The sequence below is a fragment of the Penicillium verhagenii genome, assembly GCF_028828195.1.
Source record: "Penicillium verhagenii strain IBT 33310 chromosome Unknown utg000005l_segment0_segment0, whole genome shotgun sequence".
Lineage (NCBI taxonomy): Eukaryota > Fungi > Ascomycota > Eurotiomycetes > Eurotiales > Aspergillaceae > Penicillium > Penicillium verhagenii.
In genome coordinates, this window is record NW_026643169.1 from 993,495 (window position 1) to 1,008,131 (window position 14,637).

General features: G+C 42.0%; 4 protein-coding genes across 4 annotated transcripts; 1 reads left to right on the top strand and 3 right to left on the bottom strand.

Annotated features, from left to right (window-relative positions):
• Window positions 1–3,218: 3,218 nt before the first annotated feature.
• On the bottom strand, window positions 3,219–6,823 carry N7466_003935 (uncharacterized protein; the record flags this gene model as incomplete). The annotated part of the gene is made up of 7 exons (XM_057163332.1): window positions 3,219–3,229; window positions 3,282–5,651; window positions 5,702–5,789; window positions 5,847–5,927; window positions 5,983–6,111; window positions 6,164–6,620; window positions 6,696–6,823. The coding sequence occupies 7 exons, from the start codon at window positions 6,821–6,823 to the stop codon at window positions 3,219–3,221; spliced, it is 3,264 nt and encodes a 1,087-aa protein (XP_057022013.1).
• An 861-nt stretch (window positions 6,824–7,684) lies between these two features.
• Window positions 7,685–8,991, top strand: N7466_003936 (LysM peptidoglycan-binding domain-containing protein; the record flags this gene model as incomplete). Its single annotated transcript, XM_057163333.1, has 4 exons — window positions 7,685–7,795; window positions 7,851–8,265; window positions 8,436–8,488; window positions 8,539–8,991. Coding segments are annotated over 4 exons (1,032 nt in total), but the record flags the coding sequence as incomplete, so codon positions are not given.
• Window positions 8,992–10,595: 1,604 nt separating this feature from the next.
• Window positions 10,596–11,743, bottom strand: N7466_003937 (endo-1,4-beta-xylanase; the record flags this gene model as incomplete). Its single annotated transcript, XM_057163334.1, has 2 exons — window positions 10,596–11,447; window positions 11,513–11,743. The coding sequence occupies 2 exons, from the start codon at window positions 11,741–11,743 to the stop codon at window positions 10,596–10,598; spliced, it is 1,083 nt and encodes a 360-aa protein (XP_057022015.1).
• Window positions 11,744–13,285: 1,542 nt separating this feature from the next.
• N7466_003938 (uncharacterized protein) lies at window positions 13,286–14,227 on the bottom strand (the record flags this gene model as incomplete). The annotated part of the gene is made up of 1 exon (XM_057163335.1): window positions 13,286–14,227. One exon carries the CDS (start codon window positions 14,225–14,227, stop codon window positions 13,286–13,288), a length of 942 nt encoding a protein of 313 aa, XP_057022016.1.
• Window positions 14,228–14,637: the final 410 nt, after the last annotated feature.

Consider the following 14,637-nt stretch of genomic DNA (forward strand, 5'->3'; position numbering starts at 1 on the left):
TAAGTTTATCTTTAGTTAACTTAGCTATCTTTTTAAAGTCTTAGAGCTTAGTATCTATTTTAATAGACTCTTTTTACTTAGTATTTAGGTAAAATAGTACTAATATATCTTATATTAGATTTCTATAGTATATAAGATTTAATAAAGAATCCTTAATTAGAGTTTATATAAAAATTAATTAAGTATTATTAAAGATAGATATATAATTCAAGAAAGTTACACTTTTTTAATAACCCATAATTATATTATAGGAGTACTTATTAAGGTTCCCTATTTTATTAGTATAGTTTTTATTTACTCTAGATTTCTCTAGATATACTTAAGTTTTTAGCTATATCTTTCTAGTATTTATAGAGTAATCCCTCATCTAGGAACCCAACCTATATACTAGCTTTTTTTTTATATTCCTATACCTAAGTATATAAAAAGCTGACTTTATAGTTAATAGTCTAAGCCTTAAGTTTTATTTTTATAGTATACCTAAAAATAAGAATATTTTTTATACTATCCTTAAAATAAATAGGTATACTATAGTAATAATCTAGAATAGTTATAAAATACTAAATATCTTAAGGGTATTTAATATATTAGCTTATAAATATATTATTAAGAAAGGTATATATAAGTATATCCTAAATAATATAAAGCCTAAGATTATTATTTCTTTTAGTATAAATAAATATAAGCCTAATAATAATTAGAAAGAATTATAAATAATTATATAAGACCAGAACTTATAGAGCCCCTTAATTTCTTTTTTCTTTATTAAGCTTATATCTAGCCCTTATAAGAAGAACTTAGGTATTAGAATATTTAGGGTATTTTATTATATAAAGATTAATATCTTTCTATTTTAGTATATTATTTTCCTCCTTATAATAGGAAGATAATATAAGAGTCCTAGATTAGGCTAAAATAGATACTATTATTTTCTAGAGTATATTTAATTAGAAAAGAACCTAGAATATAAGAAATACTATATTATAAATAACCACTAAATAATATATAATAATAAATACCTTATTAATACTAAATAATAATTATTCCTTAGTAGTCTTATTAAGCTTATATTCTATAGCTATTAATTATACTAGCTTATTAAGTTAGAAGGAAGTCTAATTAATTAGTAATTAGATTATAAAAATTATACTAAAGAAATATCTTTCCTAAATTAGTAAGGAAGGTAAATATCCCTTTTATCTATCTAGTATATTCTAAAAAAGTATATAATTATTATAAAGCTAGACCTATAGTTTATATTATACTTATCTAGATACTATTTAAAGAAGCCTTAGATAGCCCTTAGGGTAATATTTTTAAGCTAATATTTATAATATTTATTTAGAAGTTCTTATACCTATCTATATTCTTTAGTTAGCTAAAGTATATATATAGATTAGGTAAAAGTATAATACTTCTAAAAGTTATAATGAATTCCCTTTATCTGTTCCTTTATTAATCCGACTTTGTTAGTCATGACTTTTAGATCCGGCTAGAGGAGAAACATATTCTAGTCTCTTATCTACTTCTCTGACCTTTGGGGGGCTATTTTGATTGTGGTAGGCTAAAAGTAAAGGGCAGAGCTTGATTGCCATATGAGTGAATGGGGAGTTCACGCTACTTAAACAAAGCGAGGTAAAGTCAATTTCCAGCGGATATCTAAATTTGGCAATCAATTGCTATTGATAAAGCCGCCGGGATTATGTAGGAAGGGTCGAGAATCACGCGCTAAACCTATCTAGACATGTAGCACTGTTCCGACACTAGTCCTAATTAGATCCACAAAATCGACTATACGGAAACACCACGGTTATCCCTCATAGCACCACGCAGAACCATAGTCTTTCCGCTGTCCCCCTGGATTACACCATATCGGAGGGGGACAAAAAATTACTAGTAGCCTTTAGAGTTGATTCTAACCTTCTATAGATCAAACTATATTACCTATCACTACTTTAACAAATATATTATGCTTTATCCCTCTTTACTTACTGTTAATAGAGGAGTGCCGAAGAATTTGGGGAGATAAAGGAAAGATATACTATTATACATACAAATTTACTATTACTTTATATAGGATTACACCAAGGGACTTAATAAAGACAACCGACGGATGCTTAGTTAGAACTGGTTTGTCCCAAGCTCTTGAGAACGAGACTTTTAAGAGTTCTGGGCCCGGGGAAATGACTCGCCTCGCCAACCTCCTTTCGAGGGATATCGATGTCCCAATTATGGATAAGGGAGAGGTCCCAGTTCGCCAGATCTGGGTGAAAGGCTACCTGAAATGTATTATGCCTGCAGTTTGAAGAGAACATTAATCATGATTTGGCAAAGTCTTGGGTGGTTGTATGTTATACATATGGAGGCCATGGAATGTATTGTTTCAGTGTTGATATGTAATAAATGTTTATTATCTGCGGCAACTCTTGGGTGGTTGAACTTTCAATGTTTTAAATATAGTTTGCAATACTTCAAACTTGCTCAGACCTAGTGAAACCTGATTATCGTACTTACTCGTATTATTTGCGGAGCGCCATAGATTATAGATAAATCAATGATTCCATGATCATCATATGAATCACGAATAGGAGCCCGCGGCGCCATAGTTTTGCGGGACCCAGAAGACTGTAGGAAGTTGGGACTGAATAGCCGCGGCGGGCTACAGAGGAGCACAAAGATCCAGGACTCAGGAGTGCATGAATGAGCACACCAAACTCCTTGCATCTTCAATCTTCTTCATTTTCATCATTACTAATAAGGATAATGAGTTCTTGGGAGTCGAGGGTGATTGGACAGATTGCCTTGAGTTTGTAGAGTTTTTAGAGTTTGTAGGAGCTATGAGGTAGATGAAAGAATGTGAATGAATTTGTTTACTTTTAAATCCCTGATTCATATGAAATCACATAACTAAAGACTGTGCCCGAGGCACAGGTAATGATACCTAGTGTAATATAGTTGGGCTAGATGTTGAATAGTCTCTCTTACCGACCAAACCAACTGCTCTGAATAGTCCCCCTCAACCCCGCAAAGAAAAAGGCCAACCAAAATACCCAGTAAACCATTCTCATTCTCACGTTCCATATCTTGCAAATCCACTTGGCTGTCAGTGCGACAAGCCAAGGCCGACATAGGATCGATGTTGCCAATCCATATCAAAATGGAACAAATATCTAGATCATAAACCGACACAGCCAATTGCAAAGCCTTTCCTTGACAACCTAAAGAGCGACTATTCCAGTCAGCGCTGATTTGCGTAAGAAACACAGCCGCGGACTCATAACGCGAAGCCGAAGCCGCTGGGCTCATGATGATTCGTGCTAGAGGGGTGTCTCCTTGATCATCTTCTTCAATGACGCCTTCTTGGAAGCGGGGAACCAAAAGACGGAACATCTCTGGGTTGCATAGTCTTGATGCTAGATGTAGAACGTTTTCTCCGAGAGAGTTTCGGTATCGAAGGTGCGTTTCAATGTCATTGTCGCTCAGTAGGTAGCGCACGGTGTCGATATGATTTCCCAAAACCGCACGTCCGATTGATTGATGCGTTGATTTGTCAAATGATGAATTTCCACGGAACAATTCTTTCCTGAGCTCTGCATTGTTCTGGGTGCTAGTTAGCAAACGCTGTACTAGGGCTATACAGCCTGCGCCGGCAGCCAAACATAAGAGTTCGTTTCCCCAGTGTTCCTCAATAAGCTTATCTAACAAATCATAGACAAGGTCAAAAACAATGTCCCAATTCTGCCCTTCTGTGCTTGATGGCTTGATAGTACGTTGGGACTTTTGCCACCTCGTAATGACAATTCGGAAGAGGTCAAGATTTTGAAGCTGCGGACCAGCGCGCTCATCCAAGAATAATGTCCTAAGTCTTGATATGTCTCCCCACTGAAGAATCTGGTCGGCGGCTTTCATCACAGATCCTTCAAGATATCTATTGCTGTCCAGGTTTGTCTTTCCAAGCATATCATGCATCGCAGCCACTGAGCCATAGACCAAAGTGATGCTCAGAGGGTCAAAAAGTCTGTAGTCAAACTCAAACCTGGGCAACATTGCGCAAGCCGGTCGACGATTTTGTTCAACCCAATTGCTTAGACGAATAGATCCCGCTTCACAGACATTCTCGATAATTGCTAGGCTTGGAAGAGACTCGACCGTGATGCGACTAAAATGATCTAGCCAATGGCATGATGCGTAGACGAATAATTCTCCAAAGCCACGTTCAACCGGGTCAAACCGAACCATATCGTCTTCCCAGGATTCCCAAGTACAGTTTCCATCATATTGGATCGAATCTTCCTCGTCGCTGAATAATGTAGGACATGGAGGTAGCTCTTGGAGTGCTGCTTGATCTTCGGAGAAGATATGCGTATTGCCGATTTCTTCCAAGAGCAAATATTTAATGCAAATGTTGAGCATAAGTGAGTTCGGGTTTTCAGATTTATGATTCATCTGATCAGTTTCTTTCGAGCCTGGAATTTTTGAATCGAAGTCTTTGAAGATCCACTCCCTTACAGACTGGTGTGTAAGTCGAACTTGGGGCAATCCTAGTTTGTTGTGGTCCAGGGAAGCAATGAATGGATAGATAAGTTCCATGACTCTTTGATGGTCTACTAGGCTACCAAGAAATTCCACTGTTGTGACGTTCTCAGCCAGGCTCAATGCCACTGCCCAGGCCAACTCTAGTATGCTCAAAGGTCGGTGGCTGGTAGCGAGGATTTTCAAAGCCGCAGCGGCAAGACGCCGATTTTCTGGATCGTCTGAAGTGCAACGTGAAAATAATGACATGTAAACATCCGAAAGCTTTTCAGGGAAAGGAATTTCCATCAGAAAGCGCTCCATCGCAGGCTTCGCCGCTATTCGACGAGCTTTGATGAGTTCAATGATCATTTTTGTCCAGATGGCGCTTCCTTGTGCTTGTTGGGACAGCTTTTCTCTGACCAGTGCTTTAACATCTGATGATAGATGTGGCAGTCTTTCAAGGGATTTTTCAACAATGATAAGATCTCGTTCAGGATCACAACCCAGTTTAATCTTGTTCACATGGCTCAGCTGTTCCAAGATACTTTCTCGAGGACGAGTAGATATAATGGTTTTGAGTCCCGAAGTCATTTGTGATGCAGAATTCAGGAACTCGAGTAGGCTAGACCTAGATTCATCGTCGCACTCATCTATGCCGTCAATAACGAAAATAACTGGACGATCAATCATGTTTAGCATATTTTGCAGAAGTGCTTTCATGGTCTGGGTGTTTGACGCTGGATCAAAATCGGACATCTGAGCCTGCTTATAGCTCTCAAAAAACGGCTTCTGCAGGCCTTCTAGTTGATTCAGGAGTGAATAAACCAGAGCAGATAGTATAGCAGTGAGCTTCCCTGTCTCGTCATCCCGACAATAGTACTGGCATAGTGCGGGTCGAGGTAACAAAAATTTGTTTCTTTGACTTAGCTCATCTGCAACGAATGTCATTGCAAAGGTTTTTCCATGGCCCATATCACCAAGGATAACCAATTGCTGAGACTCCGATGTACAGTACCAACGGTTGAAGTTGTAACTTTTCAGTAAGAATTTGCAAGCCTCGTTGGCCCGAAGCCCCTGCAACTCAGCCCGAAATTGACTTTGACGGCTGAGTTTCTCAAGTCCGAGCCATTGACCAACTAGAAACTGTTAAGATTATACGCAAACTCTTCGGTGCACAAATACTCACATTCCTGGGCATACAGCATCTTTCGTATATCCTCCAGTATGTCGATCGTCGCTTTTTGTATAACTTTTTGGAGTTCATCGGCACTTGTCTAGAATTCTCGGACGATACTTGGAAGGCGATCGTTCTCCAGAACCATTTTCAATACCAATTTGGCCCCTTTCCTCTTCAGTATTGTGAGGGCAGCGTCGTAGAATTCTAGCATTTTTCGATACACAGATACGAGCGCCTGAAGAACATTAGATAATTTTTAAATGATACAAAGTAAACGAAAAAGGGCTCACCTTGTGAATATCTTTTCTACCAACTTTCCGGCCCAGCGTGTCACACTCATCGATGAAAGAGATCCGTTTTAACATGTCCGCAATTTGTTTCGCGAATTCCAAATCGGCATTGGCAAATGTAATAGCAATCTGTTCTGATATCAGTATTTTGCTAGGCTTGATGTTCATGAGCTGAAAATACCGCTGTGACACTTCTGGCTACGCCGCACACTGTGAATGCAGTTGTTTCAAGATTTGCAAGTGGACTTGCGAGATCCAATGCTAGCTTGAGATTTTCAAGTGGTAACTTCAAGGAATGTAAACGCTTGACGCCCCTCAAAAAAGCAGATTCGTGAGTTTTGTCGAGTTCGATCTTTTCCAGATCCATAAACAACTGGGAGGCATTCTTTCCGGCCAGGGCGGCGGTAATATCCTCCCCAAGACTCTCAACTGCTTCACGGTATGCTGCACTCCAAACGTCTGAAGTTGCACTACCATTTTCAATCTCATTGCCAAGAAGCAAATCCTCGGCTTTCAAGTCTTCTTCATCACAGTCAAGTTGGGGAGTGGGAAGAGCCGTATTGTTCCCGGTATCGATCGACTCTCTGGTGACATCTTTATGTTGGGGATGGTTTACCTGTTGAGGTGATGAAGCATGCCTGGCTACCTCATTAGTCAGGTTCAATCAATTATAACCATGGGATAGTATTATAGTGAAAGCTTGGAATATATACTTTGTTGGAACAGACTGTGCTGCTTGGGCATGTTTCGAGGAATCCCGAGACTTATCCCGACGAAATCGGTTATATTGTCGGCGAACCTTCTCCCGAATGCCTATCGTCTCTGGTTCTGAGTATGTCATGGCGATGATACAGTCCCAGTAGCGCCTTTTTGGGGTTGGCGATAATATGGATATGCTTGTTCACATGTGCATAGTTGTGTTCCCTTGGAAGTAAAGTTGATTCTTTGGGTCCCACGACCCCGCTTTTGTCTTGGCAAGTATTTACCCCTGAGCTACGGCGGCCGAAATGTACCACCCTTGTGCCATAACCCAATTTCAAATTCCAACTTCACCGCCCTGTCTCCCGCCCGTATTGTATTGATTTATCATATACAGGAATATCTCAATCCCAAACCCCGTCGATCAGCAAGCAAGTTGCCAATGAAGCATGGCAAGAGTTGAAACGCAATGATGGCATTGTAAAAGAGCTCACCGCCGAGCTTGCACAGGCTCACGCAGATGAGCAAGAGGCAGTGGTAGGAGTGCTCATCAGGCAGCTACAGGGGTGGCTGGATAGCCGTCAGCGCCCATGCGACATTCTGGACCAAGTCCACCCTGGTGATCCCAACTCACCGCAGTCAACACCGCAGTCAAACTAGTTTAGGCATGGCCTGTGGTGGTGTCTTTTTTTTGTGTATGTATTATTTCGTTAGGGAAAGTGGCCTTTACCAAATGATATTGCGGCTAAGGGGCGGTTTGAACTTTTTTCCCAGAATGGGCTAGCATACAGTAACGAATCATAACTCATTTGACCAAAAAGAAAATATAGAACGAGGGCGGGGCAGGACAAATCCTCTTCTCGAGAACTTCCTTATGCCAGAGCTATGTAGTTTGAGTGAATCTTGATTGGCCTCCTGGAGAGGCTGGTATATTTGTGCCAGGTAAGGGAGTCTGCCTAAATTCGGCGTGCTCTTGATTTCACAGTACTGATTCGAACGTAGCTCGCCAACCGGTACAGCCATTGTGAGCGAGGGCTCTAGTGCAACCACTGCTGTAGCAGTGCCAACTGATGCCCAACCTCTATCCAACACCAATTGTGCGGAGTGGCATGAGGTGTGTGATGACAATTAGCCTGTACTACTTTTTTTAATCCCTAATACTTCGCTAGGTCTTATCTGGAGAGGACTGTTCGATGATCTCACTCAAGTATGCCATTTCTTTGAGTGACTTCTATTTCCTCAATCCACAAGTAGATTCAAACTGCACAAACCTATGGCTGAACACGTCATACTGTGTTGAAGCAGTAGGAAATATCGCTACTTATACCAGTTATGTCACCTCCACTGCAGCATACATTTTCACGAAGCCTGCCTCGACAACATACACCCCGGCCTCTGTTGCCACGGCTACCCTCGAGCCCAGAGCATCTGGTACTATCGAAGGATGCGATATCTATAACAACGCGTTCAGTTCTACTACCGCGAATGCGACAACCCTAAAACAATGCGATATCTGGGCCAGCATTGCAGAGGTCACCGTCAATGATCTTGTTAGCTGGAATCCTAGCTTATCGGCCAGTGACTGTACCTTCACACCTGGGTATAGTTACTGCATTGTTTCCGGAAAAGCAACTAGCAAGTTTTATTCCTAGTCGTACTATCGCTTCAAACAGCTCTAACGCCTTTCTAGCTTCCCAAGATCTGCCATACGATTATTGTTTTGCCGCAAATAGCAGTCTAATTTCATCAACCAGTGTTCAACCACCTGATTGCAATTGCTATATCCAGCTCCGCGCTGCCGATAAGAGTAGGTTTTCAGACGACATATATTATCAACCAAAATAAAATGAGATCAAGGTTGCTGACTTCCTCGCCCTAGGTGCTTTCAACTGCACGATGTTTTCGTCCCTTTTCAACGTCTCTGTCACTACCGTCACCTCGCTCAATCCTTGGATAGGTAGTGATTGTGATAAAGGTGTCTGGAACGCACTCTCCAGCGATGGATTCGAGCAAATATGTGTTGAAGGGAACTCCACGTCAGTTCCGACTTCCACGAGCTTGACAACGTCAACGTCTACCTCCACAGTCAGCACAACCACCACTCCGCCAGCGGAGGTCATGCCGGATGAGGCTTCCAAGTGCAACAAGTGCAACAAGTGGCATACTGTGGTTTCTGGCGACGGTTGCCAAGCCATTGCCGATCAATATGACATCTTACTGAGCGACTTCTACATATGGAACCCGAGCGTTGGAACCAGTTGCGCATCACTGTGGCTTGGATATGCTGTCTGTGTGGGAGTTTCGTCTTAATATGTGTACCCTTCCTCTTTTCATTTCTCGCTTCTAAGTGACATCTGGAACGATCTGCAGCGTTAGGAAGCGTGAAACCCTAGATATAGCTTATGTTATGGTCATCATTCTCTGTGAGGTCTTTTCTTCTTGAGCTTAATAGATTAAATAGTAACTTTTTCTTCCCAAGTTTTTGAACTCTAGGACCCGTATTAACATCAGCGGGTCGAAATCTTTATGGTTATAGCCTTGAAATCGCTTTACTAGTATTTAGGATAACTGCTATCGAGCTAGATGCTCATCAAGGCCTTACATTTATTGCGCTCCCACTTAGTCTTAGGCCTTAATTGACGGACCAATCGCGCCTGATCTGCCGCGAGTCTAAGGATTCCTGATTACTGTTGAGGATATCTATCTTGATGATGAGTAAACGGATATAATGGCTACGGTCCTTAGCGGCTGGCTACGATTAAATGGTGGATATTTGGTATTCAAATGTTTCATGAAACGTAATATTCAGCACTTGAGATGCACATGTGTTACTGTTTCTTAAAATATTTAATAAAGATCTATATTTGACCCTGAGGATTCTAAGTACTGTTAATCAACAACCAACGCACTGGTTGACTGCACATGTGGTTGAAATTTAAAATTTTTAAGATCTTGAAAATAAAATTCAAATAGTAAAATTATATTAAATATCTCTAGTTTGAAGCTCTCTAAAAATAATTTCTTTTCATTTTCATCTATTTTATTTAATTAATAAGGGGGGGATTTAAAATATTAAATATATTGGCTTATGTTTTGAAATTATTGTATGGTAATTAATATAATAGTAAGGTAATATAATAGTAAGTTGAAAATCACCAAGTGACTGTGTCTATTGATAACCGAATCATCTATTTACAAATAGTACTAACAAGTAACTCACGGTGAACTCCTTCATTGTATAGATCGCTTACTCCCCTTTGTACAGCTGGTCTAGACACAATCCGTTCTATCCATTCCTTCAAGTTAAACCTGAAACTTGTGCGTGCATCGCAATACATTCAGCAGTTCCGATTGCAGGTCCATCATCGCACCGGACGCACCGACTATATCGCGGACGCGTTGTATCGGTCGCCATCAAAGGATCCGGCACCAGCAAAGTTCGACGACGACCTCCAGGCCCTGATAGCCTCAGCCAACGACAAAATCGATACAGCCAACGACATTTTGTGCACGTGCATCGATGATACATTGGCAACCGGAGTGGCCAGGGATAGACGATCATACAGTGAACCTGTGGAATATCGAAAAAGGAACACTAAGAAATAGCCTTGCAGGTCACTCGGGAACTGTCAGTGTTGATCCTGATCACCGAGCTTTATTATCTTAGCTCCTTGATGGCCCTCGTCTTTTCATTACCGGTCTTTACCTTACTGGACAATCTTTGCCCGGCTTTAGTCTCCTATCCTGCCTTTACTATTATTGACTTCATGTTCATTAATCAGCTTACGCATGGCATGTCATCTTTCAAGTTTGATACCTTCTGGGTACTTTTCACATTCCCATACAATGAATTTGCAACATCACACCTGATGACTCAAGCCTATAAACTTTCGCCCGGAAAAATATTATATAAGTTACACTGAAAGCGTTTGCCCCTCGAGAGCCTGAGCAACAGCGTAGTACGCCGGCTTCGCCTCAAGAGTATCGTTGAACAAACAGGCACCGCCCTGTCCAGCAAAGGTACCAGGAACCCAAGAGTACGCATCGTCAAAGTCCCAAACAGTCACACCAATGCAGCGAGGACCAGCATTTACGCAGCTTGTAACGCTGGTGTAGTAGTCCTCCGCTTGCTGCTTCTGACCAGCGGCCGAGTAAAACGGCGCAGCCGAGAAACGAATATCAAGTTCCGTGACAGCCACATCGAGATTAGCCTTGATGTAAGCCTGCTTTGTAGCAAGTTGGTCGGCAAGAGAAGGAGTCTCGCCCACGATAAAGTGCGATTCCAGCCCGATACCATCAATTCGGATACCACGCTCCCGCAAATTATTGACGAGCTGCAGGACGGCAGTGGCTTTGGTACCGGGGTTCTCGATACCGTAGTCGTTGTAGTACAGCTTCACATCATCTGCGCCGATCTCTGCCAATGCCAGTTGCGCATAGTGATATGCGAGATAGAAGTAGTCATCGCCAATGGTGTCGTACCAGACACTCGAGGAGAAGGAGCCGTCCGAGTTGAGAGCCTCGTTAACCACATCCCACGAGTAGCAGCGCCGACCAAAGTGCTGAACGGTCTTGAAAATGTGATTCTTCATCACAGCAGTGAGGGTTTCGGCCGTCCAGGTCGTGGATGTGACGAAGTCAGACAGCTGGCTGGCCCAGACAAGATTATGGCATCGGACTTTGGCGCCGAAGCTCTCTGCGACCTCTAGGAATTGGTCGCCTTCGGTAAAGTTGAATACGTTCTGCTCTGGCTCGGTATACATAAACTAGAGACGCGATCAATGGTTAATTGAAACAAGTTGAATGAGGAACGGTTTTTAGGTGAACGCACCTTCATGGCGTTGGCGGGCGTGACTTCACCAAAGTTGCTCTTCAGCACTTTGAGATAAGCAGCATCAGTGGTTTCAGCAGTTCCAGGAATATCGGCTGCTGAGCCAAACCATAGTTTTTCCCGATGTTGAGCAAGTGTGTTGAGATCAATTTTCTCATTGTTGATAGAGGCATGGGGTGCTCCTTGGGAAGCGCCAACTAGCAAGGCCGTTAACGCAAGAGATGAACGCATGATGAGAATTGAACTTGTGTAGATGAAACCCTGGAAGCTGCTTGGCACTGTATCTTGGAAAAGAGAGGATTATGAAGCTATATAAACACATTCTCGCCTAAGATTTCCCTTTAATACCTCGGTTGCCTGCTACATGTATTTTCTGTCATCTCCAGACTAAACCAACACCCGCGTCGCTAGTTCACTATCGGCGCACCTGATCTCGTCTATTTTTTGGGGCAACATGTGGTTATTAGGCTATACTTGCTTACACAAACTGGTTGGGAAAAGCTAAGTACTACCACGCTAGCCTTGATTTCGCTAAAAAGCCGGCTAAAGAAAAAAGCGGAGAGACGAAGAGGCGGGGAACTAGAGAATCCACAAGAACTTGCAACGTGCGTGTTTTTTTTTTTTATTCAACCAAATATCCCGGCTGGAGACCTATATTAAATTGAAAGTATGATTTCACTTCAAGCCTTTAGTATAGCCTAATGGTGTATTAGATGAAGCTTTCAAGGTTTCCTGTGGATCACTCCCAAAGGAACTCTTGATGTATTCTAACTTCTAAACTAGCACACAAGTTGACACAACGTAAACAGTAAGCGAGTGGATTACCCCGCAAAATTTAGTTAACTAACCTTTTATATCTCAACCATAAAGTATTGCACATATTCAATGTTTACTAGTAGTTGAAGATTACATGTCGAGCTGTCAAACATTGATTGAATATGTTTCTGGTAATACTAAAAACTTTCGGGCTCCTTAAATGATTCTAAATCATGATCGCCAAAATTTCTTTATATTTTTTATTGATTTGCATAAAACACAGACATAAGATTTCACGCTTAGTATTCTCCAAAGACTTTCCAAATCCACTCGGTCGGGAGAAAGGTTCAATATTGTTAATGACAGCCCTGGAAGCTATCTGAGAATCTATTCAAAAATTGAACTTATGGCTGTTGAGAAACTTTGGAATGGGGTTATAATTTCCTACATGTATGTGTTTTGGGGTGATGCACTTGCTTGCCGGTTACGTTATTAAACAGAGTTATCATTAAGATGCATCAATTTCCCTATTGGTGAGCACAAGTCAAGCAAGCATTGACGACCTCGGGAACTCTGGTTAATATCGTATCTTGTCTTTAGCGTGTAATCAGGTACCCAGACGGGCCAGACCTGTCAATTACCGGAACCCGGAGTTTAGCCGTTTCTGGTCTAGCGCCCCCACACTTCGTTCTGCAGACCCCTTTTTGCACTGGCATGGATTCAAGCGTCGGCCCCACATGAGTGATTACTTAGTATTCTTTCCTTCCTCGAATCCCCTATGCCTTAGAATGTTGTCCCTTTTTTCCCCCCTACAGTAGAATGCCGCGGCATGTGTGAGAACCCTGGAACGAACCTGCAACAACCACAAACCATGAAATAAGTTGATACTAACAAATGTTTGAAGACGTGACAGTTTGAAATTCTAGATCGTCTTCTATGTATTCTTTTGGCCATCTGCCCAGGCACCTGTAGCTCTTGCTGAGGTTAAAGTTTCTTCTTTCAGTGGCCTGTAGAAATTCATTTACACAAAGAGAGACGAACTTCGCGTTGCAGTAGAGATCTTTTGCTGCCGGCGTAGAGAATAAAAAACACGAGACCCAGTGTACCGCAGATGGTCGTGATTGGCCGCACTTGAAAGGAATCCGTGATAAACCCCAGCCAGCCAGTGGGATGCGGTTGGGCGAGAGAAGATGGTAAGAGGTGATCTGAATTTAAAGCTTGCAGAAGGCTCTGGGCGCTGCTGAATTCACCATTCCAGCAGCCTTCGATAATCCGACCAAGCCAAACATCTTCAGTACTCGGCAGAGATTTTCTTTCTGGCCAATAGGCTCGGCCATCGGCAGCAGAGTTATTTTGATAGAGATCAATCTTGCACTTTTTGCCAGTCACAACCTCATATATGACTGCCCCAAGGAGGCCGATATCGACTTGTGTTGTATAACCATTGTCATCCACGGTGCTCATATCGGTGTCCAGAGGAAGAAGAGACGCTTCTGAGAAATCACAGAACTTGATGGATTGGTTTGGGTCAAGAAGAAAGTTTCGACTAGCGATATCTGTAATCAGCACACACCTCTCATGGATGTAACCTAGTGTATAAGCCATCTCACGGAACCAGGTGATTTGAAGCTGAGAAGAAGGACGGTGGTTTGCTAAGTAGGATCGAAGATCTCCATTAGCCATATAGGCTAGTTTCGTGGCTTCGGGCAAGAATCCAATGAATTTAACAATCCCACTCGAGCCAGGATCCTCTGGGTTTTCAAGACGACGATAGACATCCTGCTCGCGTTTAATGCTCATGAGGTTCACCTCGACGTCAGACTCTGAGCTCAACAGACATCTTAACGGGGTTTTAACGGCGATACCATGTTGGAGTAAGACGACTGAGGTAGCACCGCTTCCAATCACTTGAGATAGGGGGATTGTATTGCCCTGTCTGTCGAGAAATTGGGAATACATAATGGAAAAAAGCAGAGAAAACAGTTTGTAGATGAATAAGGGGTTTGGTAAGAATTGATTGCATATTTCGTCCACGTGACCTTATAAATGGGTGAATGTTTGGATATCGGGACCAGCGAAATACTTTCCACTGCAGTGCGATTTTTTTCTGTAGCTTACGCTAATGATACCGTCAAATTGTTTCCTTGTAATCAGCGAAATATTATACTATTTGCTGGTGGAGCAATATCTCGTCCCTTTATGGAAAATAATTACCCAAAATGGATAAGGGGATCTTGGCCCACAAAACAGTTCCTCCGAAAGTCTCTCCGATCGCACTCCGACACAGCATGGTTCCACATGGCAGATTTTGCAGATGATTGGAACTTAGATATGCAAGGTCGATTCCAGCTGTCAATGTTTGTCTCACC